We start from the raw sequence: 27,044 nt of genomic DNA, 5'->3' as shown, positions 1-27,044 counted from the left end.
TCCAATTGCTTCTTTCAGTTATTGGTATATAGGCAAAAGCCACTTAATATTGGAATGTAGGGAGGTTTTACTTTTTTTTATTTTTATTATTTACAGTTATTTCTCCTCCTTGGTGTACCAATGGATGTCATATAGACAGATGTTATGTAACATATTTAAAAAGAAATCTTTTTCAAATAAACCCAGGTTGCATGGATGATGTAGTCTTCCCAAAGATGCCAGATAACCTGAACATAAATCTTTGGTGTCTTCAGTACTATCTTAGTCATGAAACTCTACGGTACATCTCAGCATATTTTTCTGGGACAGCCAGGATTTGGATCACAAAGAAGAAAGTCTGGAAAAGGCACCTTCATTACTCACGCACTTGTCTAAATGCCTCTTTTAACCACAGCTAGCCAATCCTTTCTCTGTTGATGCTCCAGTACGAAACAGGAAATTTTGTCTCTATCTCTTTCTGTCTCTGTGTGTGTTTATTTATGTCCAAATGACTGACTTCAGAACAGATGTCCCTTGCATCTTTCAGCCCTTCTTTGAGGAACATCTCTATATATGGAGCAGCAGAAATGGGGAGGGAGGAAAAGGAAATAGGATGTGACTCGAGAACCTGCTCTGCAGCCACAGATGTCTACCGCAATACACAGTGACGTCAAGAGGATCATGCCCTCAAATTACTGCATGGAAAGAGAACAAGGCTGGGATCTCCAGAACTACTCAGGATTAGTTTTGGTTTGCAACTGTCTTGAGCAAAAGGGCAATTAGAGAAGTATTTTTGAAAGTACCCCCTTCAAAGTTGATGCCATTGATCATGTGCCTTTCCCATATTTTTCTTCTAGTGAACCAATTTTTGGTGTTGTCTCATCCTACTTTTTACAAGACAACAATCACTGTTCCCAAAGACTTATTCTTTTGTTTTTCTCTCATCTTCTGAGATTCAATCAAGTGAACATTCAGCAGAACAGTTTGGTATTTTGCGAACACAGTTCTTTTTTCATCCAATTCGGGGCCTTTTGTAATCATGAAAAAAGAAAACTGCTGTGAGCTACAGGCTGTTTACACTGTTAAGAGGTTGATACGGGTCAGTTCTCTAAGGTTATTCTTAGTTCAACTGCTATGTAAACTGTTGATGTCACTGACTGGAGGCTGCTCTCCAGGACATTATATATGTGATAATTATATGACAGAAAATGCAACATATAGCTGGATCTGACCTTCAATTCCACTTGTTTAAAAAGGGAAAAAATGTAAGTTGCTGGTTTTCCTGTTACTAAAACATCATAAACCCCCTAAAGTTTATACTTAGTCTACAATATACACAAGACTCCTAGCTCAGATGGACAGCAACACCCATCTGCCTTCATCCCAAGGGACACTTGCAGTGTCAATGCATACTACATCCAGAAAGCATTTCTGAGGCCAAACTGGAAAACTCTATTTCATGACCTGAAAAACACCTAATGATATGATCTTAACTCTCACATACAGATCTTTACTTTACAAAGTAATCTCAGATTATTTTTTCTCTATAAATAATAAATAATAAAAAAAGAATTTATTAACAAATAAAATAAATGATCCAAGAAAAGCAACACATCCTTGCTCAGCAGATTTTCTTTGATCATCATGGGTATTCAAAATTACAGCAGCTGATATTACCACAAAAGCATGTTTTTACTTATCTTTCTTCCTCTTCTTGTAGAGCAAGCACAGCTGTAGAAGTGTAAGCTCATTTCTAAGCTTTTTTGTATATCATCACTTTATCACGTTCCAGTCATTCATAGAAGTGCAACACCTGCTTTATGATACTGGGATTACCCACATTGTTGCAAACAGTTGAAATGAGGATCTCAAAGCTATACAACTAGAACTATATTTTATACGTGTAATTAAACAATGCATGCCATGGAAGCAAGCCAACTTTACTGAAACAGACTAACTGCTCTGATGCAACAGTCAAGCAATCCTTTAGTTCTAAAATGAAGCACATTTAGAGCAAAAATAATTTAGAAAACAGGATGCTTGATGTTGGAATGTAATATGTCCTATGGATCATTTTTAGAAAATTAAGGAAATGCACTAATCCAGTAAAATTTTCAAAAGAATTCCTGGAACAAAAATGCTTTCTGTGCTTTCTTTTTCATCATGTCACAAGAATGCATTGCTCTTACAGGGAAGAAAAACATGTACACAAAACACTGAATGAAGCTAAACATTTCTTAAATGTGGCTAATTTCCACTGAGGCTGTTGATTTAGCATTGTCATCCTTAAACAGAGAATTTCATATCCTTAGTTTACTTAGTTAAGATGAAAAAAGGCAATGCATGGATATTTAATCCTGCTCCAGTTTACTTCTGTGACAAACTCCTTACCATGACTTTAGTGGGGGTGAGAAAGCGTCTAAATGCATTCATTTTGAAGAAGTCAGCTCAGAATAATGTTCCTGTGTAATAGATCTAAATTACTGCTGTATCTTTTAAGTGTTAAGTAAATTCTGTTTCAAAAGCCAAAGTATGTGTTTAGTCTTGCCTTTTTCACAGAGTAGGGTCCTGGTTCCCTGATCACCCAAATAAACACTGGTCACAGCAAGCATGGCTTGCTCCTGCTGCATGCCCATATTTCCTCTGCACAGGAGTGATATGTGTTCATGGATATAACTATGGATGTGTCATTGGTGATAGAGTACAAATCTGGGCTGAGGCGTGCCCCATAACCAAGGAAGTAAGGAGCATACCTCTGTAATATAAATGCATTCCTTCAGCATCCAGACTGCCGTTAAAAGATCCATGAAAAAAAACAATGAAATAAAGCAAACTCATAGGTTTCAATTTGCAACTAGGAGTCTGCATTTCTACTGGAAATTTTTAGGAAGACCAAAAATTGAAAATGGTCGAAAAAAATATTTTTTCTTCCTAGAAAGAAAAAACCACTCATAACAAAATCTTTGTAAAAGTATCTGACAGTGAATTGGCAAAGACCATTACCAAAAGTCATACTGTCTACACAAAATTAATTAGACATATTTGTACACATGAATTACGACACAGGCTCCTCCTAGCCTAACTAACAGAAATGATGCCATTCTATGAATGATAATATTGCAATTTTTTGTACTTGTTGTTGAAATAAGGATGTTAAATGAGGTAGTAGACAGCAAGTATGTGCTGCTTAGGAGAGCTGAAATCCACTTCTGTGTTTGAGTTCTGCAATTTGGGTGTGAGTCATAGGTTAACTCTAGGTACATCAGAATGAATGATAAATGCATACCTTTACTTTGACAGTGACTATAGTGTAATACAAGCACTATGAAAATATAGAGTATTACTAAAAATGCAGGTCCTAGTAGTAGCTATCTATTGGTAGATAATTTTTTTTTACCTTGCTGTAATTTTACAGATACAATAATTAAAATATGTCATAACCTTGTGAAAAATAGCTAGGAGAACTATTAATTGAGGCCTATGTACTAAGAGCACCCTAGAAATATCAAGAAAGCAGTAATAATTTCTGGAATAGGAATAACATGCACTAATCTCTAATAGCTACAGTCTAGCTAAGAAGATAAAAAGAAATTCTGATGAATTATTGGACTAATGAATTAGAGAAAAAGTGGGAATATAGGATGAGGAATGTAATTAAATATCATAGTGTGTTATATCAACAGAAGTTGAGAATATATTCTTGATTTTGCAACTCTGTTAAAAGATATTTTAATTGACTTTAGTTCATGCTTGTCATTTTATGGATGTATGATTTTTTAAACATGTAATTTAAGAACTGGGGCAAAGAATGAAGGAAATCCACCATACAGCATCATGTTGATACCCATGATTCACTGAAATATCTGCACTTTAACTTTCCCAGCAGAGACTTCAATGCCTTAAGCTTCTTCTCAGAAGACAAAAAGTCATAAATGCCATGACAACAAGCCCTAAAGTTTTAATTACCATCTGACATAGAGGTCTTGTGACGCACAGAGGATTATCAGAGAGCCTTTCCAGTTCTAGAAACTTTTTTGGCTACTTCACCCTTCTTCTTCCTCTTCTTCTACCCACCCCCAACTTCTCACTCAATTTTCTCTTTCTCCATATTACTTTAATACAGCTCCTTCTTTTTCTTCCTCTCTTCCTGTCCCTTACCCTTCATTCTCAGCACTCACCCCTTGGCACGCTCCTCCTTCTTTTTACTGTCAAGGCATGGGAAGGAACAGTTTCCTAGTCCTCAGCTGAAGTGTGCTCTGCTCCTCTTCAATAGATACAGTTGTGAGATGAAGCAACTGCAGGGGAAAGTCCTGCTCATTTCCAGCACTAATAAATATGTCACCATTCTGAGAAGATAGAGCTATGCCATCCTGTAAACACGTCACCTTTGGAAGAGGATGAAATTTTCTCTTGGAAGACAATACTTTTAGCAGTGCAATGAACACGGATGTGTGATTAGGTCTTCAGCAGTGCCTGATGAGGCCAAGTGTGGTCCATTTTCCATAAGGACAGAAAAGGCCTTCATATCATCCTCCTCATGATATTCCAACTGCAAAGGATGGAGATGCTGGAACTTGTCAATGACATGACTCTAACAATTTTATGAGAATTGGCAAGATAGTTAATTTATCCTACATCTTATTTTCAGAAACCTTGTGGAGTTATTTTGGTGAGAATGCTTAGGGAAAAAAAAAATAGAATAGTGAGCTTAGTTCTGACAACTATATTAAATAGTTAGAACATCTGACAAACAGTCGTCATCAACCAAACCTTAATTTAATTATGACATAAACCCATACTACTTACTTACAAAGTCCATCATCCACTGACAAGAACGAACAAAGAATTTCAGAATTATGAAATTTTGATTTTCAGAACCTCAGAAGAATAATTCAGAATTATTCTTTAAAACTGAGACACCTGGGCGCATAGTGGTTATTTGAACAGACTTATAAGCAACCTAATATCATCTGTAGATTAAATATGCCTGATCTACATTTCTTCAGAAGTGTGTGGCCACAGCACTGAACTCTTCATGCCATGGCTTAGAAAGACATGTGGTGTTTCTGGAAACCAAATTTGATATCTTGTAAAACATCAGGAATGATGCATTTAACTCTCCTGGGTGGAGTAATATTTTCCTTCAGAATGAGCAGCAACTCTGTGTTTTCCTTTACTTCTTCTCTCTCTCTTTAATCCATACATCATCCAGAAGTATAATATCAAGTGAATAAAACAAATCTTTTAAGACTCTTCCTCTCATTCTTAATTTAACACTTCCAAGTGTGAAAAAACAGTAACTTTTTTTTCTTGTTCCTTGTGGAAAAAGAAAAATACACCCTCCCTCCTAAAAAAAGCAACGATAAAATCTGGTAATTCTCTCTCCTTTGGCTTTTCAGTTACACTGCAGCCAAATTAAGATTTATGTGCCGGTTTGTATCTGTTGGTTTCTTTCCCCGTACAGGGATATAGGTGGATAAGTTTGGATAGAAAACTGTAACCCTCAAGCCAAACTGAAAGGTTTATAAAGTTGCTAATAAAAGTTTGGGTCAGGGCCTAAATATCAATCATCCATTCATTGTCTTTTTGAACAAGCTCAGGCATTTTCACAGCCACTCCCAGCAGGTCTCTGCCACTATTTTAAACTAAGATTTCAGGTTGTATTTTTTTATTTTTTTTTCCCCTGTGTTGAACTCAATAATTTTTCCCTCCCTCTCTCTTTACCTGCCAAATGCATCCATCAGAATTTTGCCAAAGGCTATCTGCTTTTGAAGTCAAAAGGAATTCACTAATCATGAGTGTCAAATCCACAATAAATGCCATCGCCTTATGGTATATGCTGCTATTGGGAATTATCTCAAAAAGGCCTAGCTGTGAAAAGTCTGACTATATGCTTTTTACTGCTTCATAACTCATGTCAGGTCTTTCAGTTTCTGTATTTGTTGGCTTAAGTGAGTGTAACTGTTTCCTGAATTTATAAAAATGTTGTCAAGATCTCTTGATCTCTCTTCCGCTGTCTCTCTCTGAAAAACATGTTCAAACAGAGATATGCCCAGTGTAATTCTATACATAGTGGTATGCACATCTAACAAAATAGAAGCTTGTAAATAAATAGTATTTCATTATGCTTACTCAATATATTCTTGAGAGTATTAGAGCTCATGATAAGCATATCATAACCACTGATGAAGGCTTTACAGCCTCCTGTATGGCCAGACCCTCCCAAATGTGATACCACAATGCATACAAAGACCTATGTTTGAAAAACTGAGAACAGAATGAGCTCCCACAAGGTCAGGGTGCTGACATAGCTGAAAAATGGCTATCTGGAGAGCATTTGCATTAGCTAAAGAATATCAGTACAAAAGTGATAAATCTCTTTGTCTTTGGAAAACTGTAGAAATGTACTAAACAATCAAAGCAACAAGAAATCTTCTTTCTGTAAGAATATGACAATTAAGGAATTTTCTTTAAATATGTGTTTAAACCCCTCAATCTTCTCAACATTCTCAACAAGCAACATAGATAAGATTAAGAAATTCCTCAGAAAAACAAGCATTTGTGATCCAAAGAGTTTAAATGACAGAAAACACTTAATGAGTTTCACATACTGATTGGAGAATAGGGAAAAAATGATTACAAGTTAGGTGCCAGTTGGAACACTTGACGTACTTTCCCTGATGCTCTAGAAAAGTGTTGATGTTCCCCAAGTCCCATCTCATCCCCATGTGGGACGCCAATGGGTCTCATCCTGTTTCAAGTAGCTCTGAAAACCTATGCTTAGACAATGATTCTCCCGTAATTTATGTACAATATATGAATATCCTTTAGGAGCAAATTGAAATGGGTAGAATGCATCAATCCTCAAGGCTTTTGCCATGTATTTCTGGAAACTGTAACAAATGTGTTTCATTTGCCCAGTTAGTAACACTAATGAACTGCTGGCAACACCACATAAAAACAAAAGTGGCAGAATCAGAAAAAAAAATGCTGAAAAGTTTACCTTTATAGGAAAGTTTGAGTCTTGGGATATTTTGTTTTGACGTTCCAGTGACGGGAAAGAACAGCATTGCTAAAGATAACAGGCTGCAGGCATTCGGTACTTGGGAAGCTCTCATTCTGCTCTCTTCTTATGCACTTTTTGCACTATGGAGAAATATTTCCCCACTCTTCAAACAATCCAAGTTTAATCTGGAAGCAAAAATAAAACATCTGTAGATCTTTTTCATTATCATATAAATAATATTTCTGAAAACAAGCCAGACCGAACTGGCTTAAGTAACTCATTTAACACATTTGCTACAAAAGTTTATTGTTTTATTTTTCTATAATATAAATCAAAATCTGTTTCTTTAATACCACACTTACTTTAAGGTTGGGAAATTATGTACTATTTTCAAAGGACAATGTCTAACATAGCGACAGTCTAAGCAAAAATTAAATTAATTCAGTATCAGTGAAAAGAATATTTGCCACTCAAATATGATTGTGCATATCATTAGTTTATAAAGCTCCATTGGATATCTTGCTGTTTTATACATCACTCTTCATCTCAGTATAACAGCTATTGTATGTTTATTCTATGGCTAGGATAAGCTGCTGTATCACAGATACCAAGAGAGAACAAACTGAGTTAACAGTGAGGACATACCCACCATAAATTTTCATAAATAAACTAAGAAAAATTGGATAGAGCAAGCAGTGGTGTTTAGTTTTAAGAGAGAAAAAAGTCAATGCAGCTGATGGACTTAAATGCGCTTTTCAGTACGATATTTTCAGCAGAATAACTGCCTCAATTCACCCACAAAATGTCCTATAAACTTTAATGAGTAGTTCATGCTGAGGTCAATAGGCTGATATGGGACTGTGTTAATACAGTGCGCAACTAAGCCAGCTTTGCAACACTTTTCACTTAATAACAGTCATTCATATTCCATAAATCTTAAAGTCTTTTACAAAATAAAGCAATTATCACTGTCCTTATTTTCCCTAGACAAGACTGTAACCATAAAACTGTAACAAACCTATTTCCTACAGGTCACACAGCCACCTCAGTAGAAAGCAGCAACAGTTCTGGAGTCCTGTTTGATACGTGATTGTGGGGGATCCCTTTTTGCCCAATAAATCCATTTTTTCCTAGGGAATTATTAGAGAAAGGACATCTTGATTTCTCAAGGCAGAAGTTGATGGTTAATAAATCACAGAGGTCAGAACATGAAAATATTTGTGAGGGCAGATTCTTCCTCCTGCAAGTGCACAATACCAGAAGTCAGGGGAAGACATCCAGAGAAATGACACGTCAGTGTTTGAATGATGCTGTAAATCAAAGTATAAGGAAGTGTCATGGCTAGCAACAAGATTAATGGCTCGTGATTTTTCACCAGAATTATAGTCTGAAAGGTACCAGAAAGGCACAGACATAAGTGGAAAGACTCCTTGTGAGCCCATGAGGGACCCAGCACAGCTCAGCCCTCCCAAGTAACCCCAAATGTCTTGCACTTCATCTAGCTGCAGCACTGTAGAGCCTCTCTACGTGCTGCAGAGGCATCCAGAATAAATTCAGTACCTAATGAGGTAGGTAGTACCTCCTTCCTTGCACAAAGGGTCCGGAAAGAAGACTCTTTTATTTCTGTCTGCCAAGGGAAACCTCTCACAGATGAAGCTGGGGCTTTCTGAGCTTCCAGCACTTCTGCCAGTGCAGGAAGGAAGGGTGTGATGGGGAAAGAGAGAGGGGAACAGAGTTGAAAAACGCCCGAAGCGTCCTTCCTACACAGAACATTAAGCCTCTTTCTTCTCACTCCGTTCCTCAACATTTACATTCTATGTATGAATGCAATACTTTTGGCCATGTGCCACCATACATTCATGAGATGACACAAAAAGAAAGCAAAACAAATTTGAAATGTCTCTGTTTTTTATCTCTCTATTCTTTTTACTAGACTATAGGATCCTGAAAGACGATAGCCCTTACTTCTTCCATGCTGGTACACTACTTGTCTGTGGTGGGATTAAAAACAACATTAACTCTTGCAGGGTCATATGGTGAAAAGGGTGAAAGGGGGGAAAAGGAGAGGAGGAAGAGAAAGGGTTGCATTAAGACAAGACACATCAGTACTATTCATCTTCTGTGAGATGACAGAGACAAACCACACTTCAAAAATAAGCAATTAACAGGGAGTCGATCTCAGTGCAGGTATGCTGAGATGTAGCTTGGGGGTCTGGGTCTCAGCCAACAGGAATCTCACCAGAGAATTTGGGGCTCATCTTTTCATGGTGAAGTACAATGAAGAATAAGGAAAAAAAATTGCCATTGGTAGGAAAAGGTTGTTGACCAAACACACCGTATTGGTTAGTTGGAGACTGGAGATCAGCATTGCATTTGGCCATTTAGTTGTAAGGAAATTCACTCCATGCAGTGTTCTGCTAGTGGAAATCTTTTTTTTTTTTTTTTCCTTTTTTAGTTGAACAGTGTCCATGAAGAAACATTTGCTTTAATTCCTGACACATGGCGTTTAGTTTACACTAAAGGCAGCTGCTCTGTGAGCTTGAGCCAACCATCTTCTCCTAGACACATTGCAATCCAGCCAGATTGTCACATATATTTTTAGTTTATGATGATCTTCTAATACAATTCCAGCTTCCACACAGAATCCTTCCAACGGTCTAATGACTAGTTCAGGTTAATGAACTTCAGAACAACTAACTGGCCACTAATCTTCAGGAAGTACCCTTCCTCTCTGTAACATATGTGATGTCAATCAGTGCCCTGAGCTCAAAAGAGCTATGGTCATGCTGCTCCAAAATAATCAGGCCCATGAACAGAAATAAAATACAAAACCTAAAAGCTAATCTAACTTCCTTCTTTTCCTCTGCTCAGAAAGTAAGAGTTTTGTCCAAGGATGAAAAATTGTTTCCTTTAGTTCAATATTTCTGCAAAGCACCAATATGCTGCAAAACTTCCTACAAATGATCAGACCCAAAATAAATAAGGCAAATGAACTCAGAGAAAAAGTCTGAAGCCAAAGCTGCTTTCCCACCTTGGCTTCAGCTAGGAAATTTCTTCACTGTGTTAATTATCACCTGCAAGACCAGCTAAGGAAGGAAGCTATGTACACATCTTGTGGAACTGGGGTATTACCACCAGAAGAAAGAAGCTATTATTTGCCCCATGCAGGGCTGGGAGGTGCCTGGTTGAAGAGGGCCAAGGGCCAGGCTCCATCCCTCCTGGACCTCCCTGTGGAACCCATTAATTCACATCAAGCATGGGTGAAAACTGCCAAAAAGACAAAATGTAGATCTGTTGGTGTCCTGCCATCTTTGCCAGAGAGAGGCAGCTGGACATAACTGGCACACATGTGATGTCACGTCCCCAAAATGAGGTGTCACCTCCTTGCAATTGGTCAGATTTAGAGGAGCCTATAAAACAGATTGCTCTGAAGCTACTGTCTGAAAGAGGAAAACCTGGAGCCAATTTACTAAACATAATTTATTCCAGGCCCTTTGTTACAATAAACAGAGCTCTTCAGACTTCTCAAATACACAACCAGTAGGAAGCTCTGTATGCATGGGAGTTTGTGGGGTTTTTTTTTGTTTTGTTTTGTTTTGTTTTTTTTTCATTTGTTCAGCTAAACCTATCTGAATGCAAAATCTCCCTCCCATGGCATCATGAAGTCCAGAAGTGAAAGGATTGTGACCTATCCTCAAATACACACCTCCTTTTAACAGTTTTTGTAACTCAGTTGAATTCTGTAACAAAAACCTCTCCTGGACTAGAGGATTATTTAAAACCTGTTTCTAGTGCTAGTTTTCCATGGCCATTTTAAAATTTGACATTTTGTACTCCACTGAAGAGAATGATGAAAACAGCCTGCAGCAAATACAACTAATCAAATTGTATGCTGAATCTAACAGCAACGTTAAAAATTGCAAATAACCACTGAAAATTTAGACCAGTCCTTGAGTAGGCTCATGTTGTTTATAAAAAGCAAGAATAGAATAGAAATACATCTGATAATCACTATGGATTTACAATTAGGCTGAGTCAGTCACCAAGGTGATTTAATTCAAATATGTAAACTGCAAAGGCTGCTCCCAAAGTAATGCCTCCTATTTTATTATGTGGACCCACAATGTCAGAAGTGGATGTTGGTGGTATGACAGTAGAGCTTGAACCTTCCCAACAAAATTCTGTTACATTTGATTGCTGTGTGACAGATGGCAGCAGAGAGGCAGTGTGTATGAAGCAAAGGTGCTCCATTGAATCCCTCCATGCGGAAAAAATTGCACCGATTGACATTTATCACTGCTTGTTAAATGTTTATGGAGACCAAACAATGGATGTGAACACAGTGAGGCAGTGGGTGGTGCATTTCAGTAGCAACAACAGCAACAGTAGGTCACCTCTGCTGGTGCTCATTTTTACAGGTGCAACAGGAAGGCTGTCATTCATAGCTGGCAAAAATGCATAGCTAACAGTGATGACTGTGTTGAAAAGTAGTGTTTTGTAGCTGAGAATTTGCTCTATCAAATAGTGCTATTGTGCTCTTTTATCTGTTGTCATTTCCATAGACATAAATAAGAGGCATTACTCCCGGAATTACTCACTATTACCCTTGATACTCATGCTTTTCTTTCTTCTCCTCAGCTATCCTTGTCCAAGATTTTTGCATTTTATTTTCTTTCTTTATGAAGTGAGAAGAGAATGAAAGATGTTCCTTGTCACTATTAACCACATAGCATGAGTGCACTGTTAGACGTATTGCTTTAAAGGATTTAAAGATTATTAGCTGCAAAAAGAAACAAAAAGAATTCCATCCTCAATTCAAGTGCACTGAAAGATACATTATCTGTTTTCATGAATGCATATTTGACTACAAATTTTAACTACAAATATATAGAGTTCTTTCCCATGAATGTTCTTGCATACATCTCACCTATGAGTTATTGCATGTTTGCAGGAAGAATATTACTATAGCTATGTACTATGTACTTCAAAACTATACTATAATTATGGGCTGCATATTGAGCATTCTGTGTTAGTAAGGCAGAAAACTACAAACATCCATGAGTCGGATTAATAATTCATAAAGTAAAAGAGACAAAAAGTACATCTCCAGACTGACTTAAAATCCTTAACTTGCTTTTTAAATAACAAAGATGACATTGATCCAGAACACAATGTAACTATGCTCTTGCACCCTTTAGATAGACTGTCTGTTGATATATTATTTGGCAGAAGAGGCTTTTCTCTTCATTGTGAAAACTCAGCTTAAATCTAACTCCATCCAAGAACTGGTAAACAGCATTATTCATCACTGTTCTCTCATTTATTAAGTAGCCTTTGTGCTGCTTATAGTGCAGTGAATGTTCTCTTCCAGGATTTAGAAAAATACTTTTTACAAAAAACAGATCGACATCACATCACTTCCTGAAAATAGCAATAATTCCTGAATAAAAAGACATTTGTGCAATCAAAAAAAAAAAAAAAAAAAAAAAAAAGCTTACAGTGGATGACTTTTTTTTTTTTTAATCATGTTTTTTAGTATACCTGGTTAAGATAATGTTTTGTCATAAAGTAGACCTTGATATTGTTAAATATCCAGTGAATAGTAACAACCACAGAGACATATAATGATTAAGGTTGGAAAAGACCTCTAAGATCATCTAGTCTAACTGTACAATCCAGATTATAATGAGTTTTACAAAGCTTTACAGGCTTTATCTTTACTGGGCTCCTCACAGGATTTATACCCTATCCATTCAACACCAGTAATTCAGAAAACAAGAAAAATCACTACTCTCATTCCCACACAACAAGAGCCAAGTAATGCTAAATACTATTAAGGGACTGGGAAACAAGCAGTATGCAAGTGAGGGAATAAATAGGTGGGGGAAAAAAAAAAAAAAAAAAGACCTATTTCAATTGGTCAAATATATGACAATACGTCTGAGGGTTATGCTAATTTTTTAATTCATTAAGGCAAAAATAATCTGAAGCTAGATTAAAAATGGAGACTAAAAAAGTGACAAAGATTGAAGGTAATCATTATATTTTTTTTTATGATTTTCTTCATTTTTCTGAATACGGGCCTCAGTGAAGCTAGTCTGCTGGTGAAAGCATTTACAAAAGGCGTAGGCTGTTAGGAGATAAAAACTGCTAAGAATGGGTAACCTTAATAGAGTGGTTTGTGTCATTCTGCTTTGAAGGGTTCATCTGACCCTGAACTTTACTATAGGGCATTTAAAATTATATGTATAGGAAATGAGCACTTTATCCTCATCAAATATGGGAATATTTTGCAGGTCAGTGTCAGTGGGGTCATGATTACACCCAATGACTTCACACAGACATAGAAGTAGTCCTTTCAGAATGAGACTGGTAGATAGCGATGCACATAGACATGTCATATATCACTTAAAAGAGTGATTCTGAGAAGTATTATCTCAGGCATTGTGTCTTCTGGGCAAGCAGTGAATTGACAATAAAACAAATGCTACTCTCTAACCCTAATTCTTTGTATATTGTGTCTCCTCAAAAAAAAAAAAAAAAAAAAAAAAAGGATAAAAAATCAGATCTGTTATTTTACATTCTACTCTGTTGTCTAGTAAAGGAAATGAGATGGAAAGCAACTTATCATCTGATAATAATACTGCAATATTACAATGAGAAGATAGACAGATTAGAATAAAGTGTCCAGAAGGGTGTGCAAGTGATGCTTCCATACATGCCATTCACTCTAATGGTAGCTGCATTTACATCTCAGATGCATTTCTTTCTTTTTTTCCTCTTTTTTTTTTTTTTTTTTGTTTGTTTGTTTGTATGTTTTCTGTGGAAAGAGCTGTGACTTCAGATATGACATCTATAATAATAGCTTCCCATGGGCTCTTTTTTTGGAACATCAAGAGAACACCCTACACATATCATCATTAAAAAAAGAAAAACAAAAACACAAGTCAAAGAAGAAAGCAGTGTACAGCATGATTTAGCAGCACGTGTAAGTATCAAAAATAACCCTTCGCCAAACCTCAGCATTACATTATTTTAAGTGCAGCATGCTTCCCCAGCAGACCAAAAAACCTCTCGCACCATGAAAAGCAGTTCTGCGATGGGTTTTGTAATTTGGGTATCCAAGGAAAAGGCAGTACGACAAAAATTCCTTGAGACATTTAACAAAAAGGTAGACTAGATGGAAGCCACATCCTGCCAAGTACCGTGACGTTTGCAGGTTTTTGAAGAAACCCAGAGAATTTTCCTCTAAAATGTCTGTCACCACCTACAGCACTTGAGGTGGATTGGCTCTGAATGAAGTAGACAGGGAGAGTGGGCACACAGAAAGCTTTGCCTATGGAACAGACTTGGCCTGCTATTGAGAAAATACTGAAAAGCCAGAAAAGTGTCACAGTGTCCATCAGAGCAAAGCAATGCTCATTTCAGGGAGACCTGCCTGAACATTTAAACACTAACATATTGCATTTGTACTGTGAAAACCTGAATTAACCCCAGGCAGCAATGTCAAGCCAGCTAAACCACTGACCTGCAACTAGCATTATTTTGCTGGAAGAAACATACATCTACAATAGCCAACTCAAAGGAAAGAATTACAGTCTCTTTTTCACCTCCAGAAATCCTTCTTATAGTGTTTTCCTATGGAAAAACTGTCTCTGCACCTCCTTTCATAGGAGACCTGCCAATGTCTGCAGGGGTGGAGCAGGAGTGCTCTGGCAATAACGATTCAGTTGCTTGTGATCTGAGCTTGCTGGTATTCTGGGAGTCATCAGTAATGAGGGGCAATAGGTTATTTTACAAATTATTTACTTGCATGAGAACTTACCCTACCATATATTTCGCATGCTTGTGAAAAGCCCAGATCGACAGGAAGATAACAAAGCACACTACTGAAACTTGTTATGAAACAAATTCAGACTCAGTTCTATGTGTCATACAGCATCAAATAGTCCATACTCTGGTACTGTATAGCCCACGGACTGACTACATGGATATATATATAGATGTAAGCATGTAGGGCTTTTCTGTCCTTGATTCAAGCACTTCAGATCTAAGCCAGCTCCAGCTTTTATATGGCTCCATTAGCTGCGTGTTATCCAACAGTATGTTACTTTCCCTGCTTGCAGACACTTAGCAGATTCATGCAATCACAACCTCACAGAACCTTCAAAAAACAAAAACAAAAAAGTTGACAGTAATTAAAAAAAAAAACCATTAAAAAAATATATATTTAAAATGTTTATTTCATGTCACAGGAAATACCGTGCTAAAACTGTAGCTAGATTTATCTGATGTAAGCAGAAATTTACTGCCAATTATTGCTGGAATTTTGCTTAAATATTTGTAGGCAGTCACAGACATCCCAGTTGTATCTAAAAGCAGCCCATAGGAATCTTAGAGAAAAGTAGAATGTTACAAATATTAAAGATCGGTGCAGTTGTCCATTTTCAGAATTGTTTTTACTGTATTAATTCTGATAGCATTCTTCATTAGCTGCCAGTCTTACTTAGGTCATTGTCAGCTGTCTAATCTGGTTGTTTTGAAAAGAATTCAGGTTATTACAGTTTATCGATGGTTAAAAAAAAAAAGTGCATTTCATGTGACAGCTGGCCTTTGATCAAATATGTTTTCCAACAGCATATTTTCATACAATTCCTTTCATCAACGTATGGCCTCATTACTTGATGCACTGTCAGTGAACTTTGTACAGCATAGTTTGCCAAGCTTTAGTATATAAACTGCAGTACAGAAAGAGACATGCCGGAAGGATTTTAATTTACATTTCCAACAGATTTTGATTTAATAATTCATGGTCATACACTTCAACTCCTTTGGAGGAATTTTTTTATGCTGCTTGTCCAACTAATTTTGTATCAACACTTTGTACAGCCAATGTGTAAAACAATATTCAGTTGAACATGTACATGGCTGTGCAGTGGTCTGTGTTGGCACATTAACCTAGTTATTATACTGGTAGGCTGAATGCATTTGCTTTCTTGCTTTTTTTTTTTTTTTTAACTTTTAAACATTTTATTTCATTTACATTTGGAGATTATGTGACAGAGAGGTAAAAGAGCTGCTATAACACATCCCATTTGCAAGCTTACACAATTAATTGTGTCCTAATTTAATGTGGACCTATTCCTCTGGATGTGTCTCCCCTGAGTGCTCATCATCACAGCACCTGAGCAGTTTAAAAGCTTTAATGTCTCTATTGTCTCCCCTATATCCTCGCCATTATGAGATAATTGATTTTTCTTTAATGGTATGATAGGAGCTGACATCACTTGCAGAAGGTCACACCGGCAGTTACTACCAGTACCACATCCCCTTGGACATCCAGGCAGTGCCTTAGTCACCCGGTCACCCTTCTTACCAGGGACTACAGACTGCTGGCTGTGATTCCTGTGGCGAGATCAGTGACTCATATACCACTTCCAGTGTTTCATTCTTGATTTAAGCCCTTGGACAAACTGCAGAAAAAGACAAGCAATCACACTTTCATTTTCCACAAACAAGAATTTCACAGAGCTGGGCAAGGACAAAGACACACCCAGCGTGAGTCCTGACATCATTATCAAAGATTCAACAACCCTATATGTTCCCTGCTAACCAACTTGACCATTTTCAAGGGTTAGAACATACTGCTATCAGACCCTCAGAGAACTTTCTGCTTGTATTGCAGCAGAAGTAAATTTATACTTGCTTCAAGAGAGTTGTTTTAGTGGTCTATTTTTAAGCTGCTTTGTGAAGTGTTCTAGCACAACAGTTCCTGGAATCTGAAGCAGCCATACAAAGAAAGAAAACAAGAATTCAGGCATCACCACCTCCATTCAACGCAGAACTATTTCTACTTTGGTTTTAAACCACAATTACTTTCCTTTGTCTCGTGAGGACAAAGTGAGGACGCAGACAGCATAGATTAATCAATACTTAACTGAAAAACAGTAATGCTTTTTAGAAAGTTAACTGGTTGTTTACAGGGGAGGTGTCTAAACCAAAAGATTAGTATGAAAAGAGATAGAGTGTAAAAGACTGCCTCTAGTCTCCTTTTCCCCCCTGACACTTTTCCTCTATGATCGAAAGGCAGACACAACCTTAAGAGAATTCTGAGGTTCCATTCTCATGGAAAAGAAAGCCCAGAGAAGCTGTGGGCTCTCAGTCCTTGCACACATTTGAAACTTGACTGGAGATAGCTCTGAGTGATCCAATTCAAAGCTGTAGTTATTCCTTCTTCAAGTTGCAGATAGGATCATATGATCTCCTAATGTCCCTCCCAGCCTACATTTTTCTACTCATTTTTTTTTAACAGCTAGTTGGCAGAGTAATAACTGAACAGGATCATTCACTGAAAATCTTCAGCAGCAGTCAACACTGACCAATGTAAGGCTCTGACAGTCATCAAATGGCTGTTACTATCGATCACTCTTAACTTACCAAGGTCTTCCATGCTGAGAGCATCACCTGCCTGATCCACTCACAAGTCATAGAATCACAGAATCATAGAATCACCAAAGTTGAAAAAGACCTCTAAGATCTAAGATCCTCCAATCCAACCATCCTCCTATCACCAGTATTTCCCACTAAACCATGTCCTTCCGTACAACTGCTAAATCCCCCCTGGCACAACATGAGGGCATTCCCTCTCGTCCTATTGCTAGTTACATGGGAGAAGAGCCCAACCCCCACCTTGTCATAGCCTTCCTTCAGGCAGCTGTAGAGAGCAATAAGGTTTCCCCTGAGCCTCCACCTTTCCAGACTAAACCATCACAGTTCCCTCAGTGGCTCCTCATAAGACTTGTGCTCCAGACCCCTCAGAGCTTTGTTGCCCTTCTCTACATATGTTTCAGGGCCTCAATGTCTTTCTTGTAGTGAGGGGCCCAAAACTGAACACAGTACTCAAAGTGAGGCATCACCAGGGCTGAGTACTGAGAGATGATCGCTTCCCTGCTTGTGCTGACAACACTGTTTCTGATACAAGCCAGGATCTCATTGGTCTTCTTGGCCACCTGCACACACTGCTGGCTCATGTTTAGCCAAGCATCAACCAACACCCCCAGGTCCATTTCTTTTGCACAGTCTTCCAGACACTGTCCCAGGCCTCTAGTGTTACCTGGGGTTGTGGTCACTCCCTGGCACCTGATCTGGCTGAACTTCATTCCATTGGGTTCAGCCCAATAATCCAGTTTGTCCAGATAGCTCTGTAGTGCCTTCCCACTCCCATACATATTGATACTTCCTCCCAGCTTGGTATCATCTGCAGACTTACTGAGGGTGCACTCAGTGCTCTCATCCAGGTCATCAACACAGATATTGAACAGGACAGTACCCAGTACTGACCCCTGGGGAACACCACTCATACCCAGCTGACAGTTGGATTTAAGTCCATTTGTCATCACTCTCTGGTCCCAGCCCTTCAGCCAATTCTTCACCCAGCAAAGAGTGTACCAGTCCAAAATGTGCACAGGATGAATTAAGTATGCACACAGAATGGGAATAGAAACCATATTAGCAGTATAACTTAATCCAGGAGTGCCAGATATTGTACACCCAAACAGTCTTATCTTGCCTGTCTCACGAGAATTATACACCATAATCAAGTGTCATAATCATTGACACTGTATTTGAGATAATGCTTTTATCTGGCCTGAACAAATAAGAAGGGGATTTCTTCTTATATCCCCTCTGGAACTAGAATAAGCTGATTGAGAAATAACACTGGATGGACTGGTGACACCCAAACAAAACCAAAAAGAAGGGAAAATCAACTATGTATTCCAGCCTGATTTTTTTTTCCCTGTTCACATCAGCAGCTCCTTCCTGTCAGTCTGTTTTCTGCCGTATGGATCAAGAAGGGGAGGCCACTGTAGTTAGTACTCTAAATGCTTGTTAAGGGTGTGGGGAGAAAAATGACAAGAAAGGATTTGGCATCCATGCCAGCTTAGCTAGAAAGGAGATGTGGTGAAGATTAAGTTGTGTTTCCATAGCCACAGCTGAGCAGGTGGAAAACATCCACCACAGGTGCTTGTTCTATAGAGGATCCCATCCCCTGGTAAAATAGGCACTTTGCAAAGAAACCAAAACTTGAAGATATCCAGGACTCTTTATCTCAGATGAGCCCTATGCAAGTTTACTAAATCTCTTGGGATCATCGTGATTAGCTATCTTAAGCTATTTCCCACCAGGCTTTAGTGCTTTTAAACCGCTAACCCTTTGAATTAAAGAGGTAGATTTCTCTTTTCACAGCTGTGACTCAACTTGGAGTGGAATTCAGTGGCATCTGAAAACAAAGCCAGGCACAGTTTAAAACAAAATCCTTCAATGACAGATTTAAAGAGCGATGGCTACATCTGGAGCATACAGATATAACTGTGTACTAACATGCATTACACAAAAGCCATACATAGACTTGTCCTATGAAGGGCAAATTCTTCATTAAAAAAACAACCAAGTAACAAAACAAAAAAACAACAAACAACAAAAAAAAACCAACAAAACAAAACAAACAACAACAACAACAACAAAAAACAGGATGAGTAAGAATAAAACACCATAAAACCTAGATATTGACTATTCATAAGGAAACTTAGTGCATGGATCCTTCAGCAAACTAACTGGCAACCACTTCGAGAATAAGAAGGACAACGATAACTTGTTTGAAAAATTATTCCTTGATCTTCTTTTGGAGCTGCAATGCACAACTGAAATCCCTGTGCCTGGAGACAAATAAAATAATTGTAAAATGTAGTTTATAAAGTGTATATATACACACCTTTCTTGTGTTCTAAATATGCAATAACTAGCACATATGCTATTGAGTTTTTGTAAATGTGGAGTCCTCAGCACAGGAGAAACATGGAACTGTTGGAGCACGTTCAGAGGAGTGCCACAAAAACGATCCAAATGACAGAACACTTCTCCTATGAGAACAGGCTGAGAGAGCTGAGGCTGTTCATCCTGGAGAAAAGAAGGCTCCGGGGAGACCTGGTAACCAGTCTTTCAATATCTGAAGGGGAGATACAGGAAAGAAGGGGATAGACTCATTAGCAGGACAAAGGGAAATGGTTTCCAACTAGAACAGGGGAGATTTTGATTGGACGTAAGAAAAAGTTTTTACAATAAGGGTGTTGAAGCACTGGAACAGGTTGTCCAGAGAGGTAGTGTATGCCCCATCCCTGGGGACATTCAAGGTTAGGCTGGATGGGACTCTGGGCAACCTTATCTAGCTGTACATGCCCCTGTTCATTCAGGGAGTTGGACTAGATGACCTTTAAAGGTCCCTTCCAAATCAAATGATTCTATGATACTATGATTATCATTCAAATGTCAAAGCTAGGAAAGCTGTTGCTAGATGTACTTAGTCACAATTTTAGGTGGACTTAAAGTGAGTAAAAAGTGGAATCAGATATCTTGAAGATACTAAAGCATAGTAAACAGTTACAGAGGAATAAACCAGTTATTCATTTTCACACATATTGCAAATCGAAACAGCAATGACTACTGGAAACTTTTTCCCTTGTCTGCTCAGCTGGAGTATGTGACTTGCATTAATGGCACAGGGAATAATGTACTTGCACTCAAACTCAGGACTAGCTGATGTCAAATGAAGTTCAACCATTCATATTAATGGGATCAGCATTTGTCTGAGGAAATGGAAGCCTCTTAGACCTTAGGGTCACAAATTGACAAGCTATCGAACATTTCCTCTGTTGTGCTGACCATCTTCCATCCTCAGTGAGATCAGCCGTCTAGACCCTTAGCCCTACTACAGCTGCTTTGTGTTTCTCCAGAGGCATAAAAAGAGCTCTTTGCTAATTCTTCCTGAGTAATGCATAATGCAGGGTGAGATCTCACAACTCTCTTCCTAGGACACACAGAATAGTCACATTTCTCCTGAAACAGAAAAATCATAGTCGCATGCAACGTTTGAGTTTTGTTAGTCCCGTAATCTGTGTTTGAGACAAATGGTGACAGAAGTGTCATTAATTACCGGAAAACAACAACAACAACAACAACAAACAAACAAACAAACAAACACATTAAAAAAAAAAAAACACTGGAAGCATCATCTTGAAACAACAAAGATGACTTTAAATTTGTACAGAAAAAAAATATATATATTGCTGAACTGCTATTATCTCACACCATTAATAAATTGGGAGAAGGCAAGAAACAGTTTACTTCATGGAAAAATACATTTTTGTGGCATTTTTCTTGACAAGCTCCAAAGCATCTATGTTGTAATCATTCTAGCAATCCACAAGCAGTTACTTCAGATGGCTGATACAAAAATGTGGAAGATATTGTCTGCCAAAACTGTGGAGTATAAAAAAAAAACACTGCAGCAGAATATTTTTTTCTTCTTAATATGAAGTAGAGCAATTTTGAGAGTAAAGACAGTTATAATTTTCACCATCACCATTAATACTCATCATAATAACAACAACAATAACAGCACTCATAACATGTTTTATAGATTCTTTATGCAACAACAATTCTGTCAGAGGCAAATTTAAACTTTGTGGATGACAAGAAAGTTGATTTTTGGCAGTCAGGATATATGGAATGAGTCAACTCAAAAAGCCCACTCAAATGTTGGCATCTCTATTTCTTTATAGGCACCTCAGCCACATTCTTGATTTTCAGAAGTGCTTGTATAAACATAAAAATAATTTTTAAAAAGATAAGAATCCAGCATGAAAGGCCAATCCCAGCAAAGGATGAGTCCAATAAAGGAAATGAAATTAAAATAAATGCTTTAGGTGCATAATAAAAATAATTCTATATTATGAGTCACTGAACTGACTCATGACCTTTGAATTAATTGTGCCCCTTTTAATTGCTCCACAGAATAATTTCCATTCTGAAAAAGATGAACATATTTGCTACAGCTGATTGTTTTTTGTTGATCAATGATATACGAGTTATGGTCCTGAAGTTTGGCTGCATGTTTACAAAGCAGCTCACAGAAGATGCACAAATAGATCAGTAAATATCTTCTGTATATACTTGGATAATTACCAGGAGAAATATGCAGGAAAAAAAATGCAAATCTATTCCTCATAGAAATAGAAGACAAAGTGAAAAAGCTAAAAAAACAGGACTGTAAATGTATACACTCAATAATTGAGAAAGTAATCACATTTGAGCTTTTGACAACAATATTGTTGCCTCTCAGTTTTCTTTCCTTATCAGTATTTATCACTAAACATATTAATGATTTTCTACATTCAAACTGTGCTTCAGTTTTCATTTCTTATTCCAGAAAAACCCTCTCAGACAACAACTCCTTACTTAAATAAGACTGTAAATGAGTTTTAATGGATCAGGCCTAAGATTCATCTAGTCTAGAAGTCTGTTTTCAGCAGTAAGTGTAAGTAAACGTAAGGAAGAATAGGAATGGAGCATTCGTATATGATATTATTCCCTTAGCACTCTCCCTTCTCTACATCTGTTTTCAGCTCAGGAGATTTCCTGAGTCTACTGTAGCTTGACTATTTTTAACCCTCCCACTGGATATCACTTTCAAGTACTTATCCAGCCTCCCTTTGAGCCCTTGTAAAATTCTTACATCTGCATGTCTACTACCAAATGTATGAGGAGACACCTCCAGTACCAACATCACAATGTGACAACATATTATTTTTCTTACATATATATCACCACCTTCATAAAGTAGATCAACAAAATTTATATACGTGTATATATAAATTTACTATTTTAGGATGATTATGATTTTAAAGTGAAGATCATCCAGCTGTGCTAACATTGGAGGCATTATGCATGCTATATTACATTATGCAATAGATGCGTAGATTGGCTGGGAAATTAAGAGAAAATTGATTACAAAAAATTAGGGTGATAGTAGTGGTCAGTTTCAATGAGTGTTTGCTGCCAGAGGAAAATATCTTGCTATTGTTATTGCACAAGATGAAATGTAAGGTTTCATAACTGAATCTTTGCTCAGAACCCAGGACAAGCTTTTAACACTGAACCAAAAATAGTTTTTGCCAAACTTGGCAAGTCTATGGTTGGGAAAATCAGAGAGTGTCACTGCCAACAGTGTCTCAACACTACTTGAAGAAAAGCTCCCATGCCTTCTTCTTAGTGAACACCTTCAGGCAGTAGGATGGAAAAAAATATCCCAGAACCCTCCACTGGACTAGTTATGTCACCTCTCTCCCTTACAAGGCCCTCTGAATCTCCCACATTGCAGTAAAATAACTAATTTATTTTTTTTAAATCTTTTTTTCCCCATATCCATAACTTTCAATCTCATTATAAAGGAAGTAAGGGGGATGAGAGAACAGTGTTACTTTTGCACAATTTGAGAATACACTTTTAAAATCTTCTTTTCTCAAAATAGGTAAAGATTTTAGAGTAAATAATTTAAAAAAATGTATTTTAAGATATATGCTATAAACATATTATATGGATATGCAGTTAAAAGATCTGTTAATCTCTACATCTCAAGGTGTGAGCATTGTAAGAAACAACAACATACAGATGAGAGCAGTAAAATTGTGAAGATTTATGTTTTCCAATGAAACATCTGCTCTTACCCAATCTTGGTGCCAGAAAGGCAGACTGGATGAGCTACTTCTTTATTCCAGCCAGGCGTTTCCTCTACTCTTGGACATTAGGTTAAAATGTGATGAACATCTTATTCCCACTAGAGAATTTTCTCTTTCATGAAGTCAGTAGGTCAAAACTTGAAATTTACAACTCATGAAAGGGAGTCCTCCGTTGCGTGTGTTACACTCTAGTGGACCAGTAGACAAATCTAAATACTGAGAAACAATTGCCCATTATATACTTAATGCTTATATTACTCACATACACTGACATTAATTTAAGGGTCTGTCAGAACTTTAGTGATATCCTACACAGTGAATCATGACAACTAGTAAATGTCCAGATGCACTGTCCAAATCTCATGGAAATGCTACAATGAATCCTACAAAAAAGGATTCCTTTCCTTTTGCAATAAAATAAAATAAATAAGTAAGTAAATAAACTCAATAACATAAGTCGTAATTATGCTAAAAGATCAAATAAGTTACATCTACTTATTTATAATTAAAATATCTGTAGTTATTTTGATTTTCCCTACAAAAACATCAAGTTTCAAGTAAGTTAGTGATTGCAGATGACATTTCCGTGTTTGCCTATTGGTTTGCAGAGACGTTTAAAAAATCTCACATATTAAAAAGTCCCGTGGCATTTTTATCAAAAATTAATATTAAAACAGTGATGGAAAACATTACACTTTTTGGAAAAAAAAAATCCTCATTAAGTTTTAATACAGAAATGTCACACCTCTTTTTCAATTACAGCTACTTTTAAGATTTTCCAAAGGTAGCTACAATTTGGATTTGATTCTGCCATTGGAAAGTGCCAAAAATACCTAATTATAGTAGGAAAATGCTGTGTGCACATATATGTATGTGTTTGTCTACAATCTGTGCGAGCAATTGAAAAATATCCAAGATATACACAGAGAAAACCATGTTGTTAAAATTACTCTTATGGAGAGTAAATTTCTCTTTAAAGCAGCAAATAATGGAATGACAGCAGAGACTGCTCAGTACTAGAACATAATGCTTCATTTAACAAGTAATCTCCGGAGCATATGGATGTTTACCTCACTCTGGGCAAGCTCAAGTGCATGGACAGACTATTACAGTACTTCGTCTGATGTGCAATAACTTGTTTAGCAACTGTAATGAGACCACATTATTCCACAAGCTTATACACGGCATTCTATATTTTCTCCATGCCAATATGACATTTTGACTCTCCAATATTAAATACTTAATAAAAAAGAAGCATTCCCAAAGCTACAATGCCTAAATCCGGATCCACAAATTGTTAGAATTGATCAAAACTGGAAGTCAAGTCCAAAATCTCTCCAAGTTTGGCGGGTACATTGTCTGCATCCACCCTGCCCTGAGGGGGAAAAAAAAAAAAAAGAAAGAAAGGGAAGGGAAGGGAAGGGAAGGGAAGGGAAGGGAAGGGAAGGGAAGGGACAAGATTTTGCAATAGCAATGCAACAATGCAGTTAAACTATAGTCTTTCTTTGGTGAATAATACTGAATTGATGGCAGATTTATTAATATGACCAATTGATTGAATACAACTAAAAAAAAGAAAAAATGAAAAAGAAAGAATGCTAGACATAGTTTATGGATTAAAAACAAATGCTGGCAAATCACTTCAGAGAGTCTCCAGATTTTTCTTTGGGAGAATGGCAAAGGAAGAAATCTTGGTAAAGCTCCATTTCCTTCTATTTTTGCACTGCTGTCTCTTGTCAAAGTGTGAAGTAGTGAAGTTTTGAGCCTTAATTTTGGCTAAACACCAGATGAAATTATAAAAAGCACAAATCTAACAGATAGAGAAGGAGCTACAATGAGCATGGAACATTTCATTATCACATTAACACAATTGCAGCTACATTTTAATGTTTTATCTCTTATGCAGAATGCAGATTTCATTGTTTCAGTCAGTTGGAAGAGGCTATTGAGCAGCTTTTTCAGTGTGGTAATTTTTTTCACTTCTCACTAGAATCAGTGAAAGATGAAGGCTTATTATTCAGTAATTTTCTAGGCTCTTAGGTTATATGCAAAAATCCTATTTTTCCATAATTTCATGCTACTAAGTAAGAACAGTTAGACAGAGAATATACACTATATTTCTTTGCAATATATGAATACACACAATCTCAAATTGGCACATTTTTTCTGTATTTCTTTCAATGTATTTGATCCAAATTTCTTGTTGCCAATGTGAAAGCAGTTGTATGGTGATTTCTAATGTTGTTATAGCCAAAATAGACTAAGAATATAAATGATGCAATATTCAGAGAAAAGTAACTTGTGCATACTCAGATGTAAGTGTGCATGGTATGTATCTTTTGCGTTTAATTCCAGGGGAAATTATTGTTTTTCACAGCAACTACATATGAGCTTTCAGCTTATTATAATCTTATTTCTTAATCATTAAAAAAAGAATAAATTTTACTGCTTTTTTATTTGTGTGTGTTTGTTCATTTTTTAAAAAAACAGAAAACACCAATCAATGGTCATTTATATTTTTCTTGGCATAGTCGTCTATTTCACACAGGAGACTTTTGATATCAAAGCGTGGCTGAAATATCAAAATTCCTTCAAATACTTATCTCTTTTAATGATAACCACAGCTGCACTGGATAAGCTACTGCCCTTGGTATCACTTACTTACGTTCCCACAGGAATATAAATCTCTGTGAGGGAAGGGTTTAAAAAAAGGTATTCTTCTTAGCGCACTACAGAAACACAGTTTTATTTTTTTGATGCTGCATAATAGCTTTTTGAGGACTAATACGATGAAATATAAGATTATTATTATTATATGATTTTTTTTTCTTTAAGCTTATCTACTCTTCCATTATTAATCTGAAAACAAGCCAAAAAAAAGACCAAGAACACAGGATGAGAGATCCAACAACTTCTGAATTCAAGTACTGATATTTGGGCCACTGAACATCTTCAAAAGAAGCAATTTGGTCTTAGGTATAGGAATATTGAAAGAGAAACATTATGAATTCCTGAAAGCTAGTTGCAGTCTGTCTGGGATCAAAGGGGATCAAAGCAAGAATGAAATTGTCTTGTAGACAAGCTGACATTGTATACAGTGATCTTAACCTGAACTGTTTAAAAATTCATATTTCTTTTTTTTTAAAAAAACATATTTTTAATCCCATGAGTAATTCAATCATGCTAATTACAAGGAAGTGATTATCCCTGTTGGATTAGTGTTGGATTAGTAGTGATCTAATATTAAATTTTAAAATGAGAGCTATTCCATTCTTGCCCGTGAAGGACTAAGAAAATCAAAATTATTTCTTTCACCATGGTGAAGCCATATTGTTTTAAAAACCTACTGTCTATATCTATTTAATTTAATTTGTAAGTCCCTGGTTAACACTGTGCTTTTACTTACACAAAACTAATCTACACTGCTATAGCTGTCTTATGTACATCTACAGAATCAGAAGGAAAAAAAAACAAAAACAAAAACA

The 27,044-nt window shown here is 36.9% G+C and overlaps 1 protein-coding gene across 5 annotated transcripts in view; it reads right to left on the bottom strand.

Moving 5' to 3' along the window:
- Positions 1 to 27,044, bottom strand: part of SEMA3D (semaphorin 3D) — a 142,802-nt gene that overhangs the window by 90,127 nt on the left and 25,631 nt on the right. For 2 of the 5 annotated variants that reach the window (NM_205373.2, XM_046921810.1), the window contains exon 2: positions 6,983 to 7,170. In NM_205373.2, the coding sequence (NP_990704.2) occupies positions 6,983 to 7,097 (115 nt within the window). In that variant the 5' untranslated portion in view covers positions 7,098 to 7,170. Of the gene's footprint in view, positions 1 to 6,982; positions 7,171 to 8,003; positions 8,116 to 16,361; positions 16,459 to 19,757; positions 19,992 to 27,044 lie in introns of all 5 variants that reach the window. The other 3 variants (XM_040668203.2, XM_015295302.4, XM_015295369.4) reach the window with 3 other exon arrangements.

This window comes from Gallus gallus, chromosome 1 (genome assembly GCF_016699485.2).
Source record: "Gallus gallus isolate bGalGal1 chromosome 1, bGalGal1.mat.broiler.GRCg7b, whole genome shotgun sequence".
Classification (NCBI taxonomy): Eukaryota; Metazoa; Chordata; class Aves; order Galliformes; family Phasianidae; genus Gallus; species Gallus gallus.
Note: the sequence above shows the minus strand (reverse complement) of the source record. Positions and strands in the feature narration are given on the sequence as shown.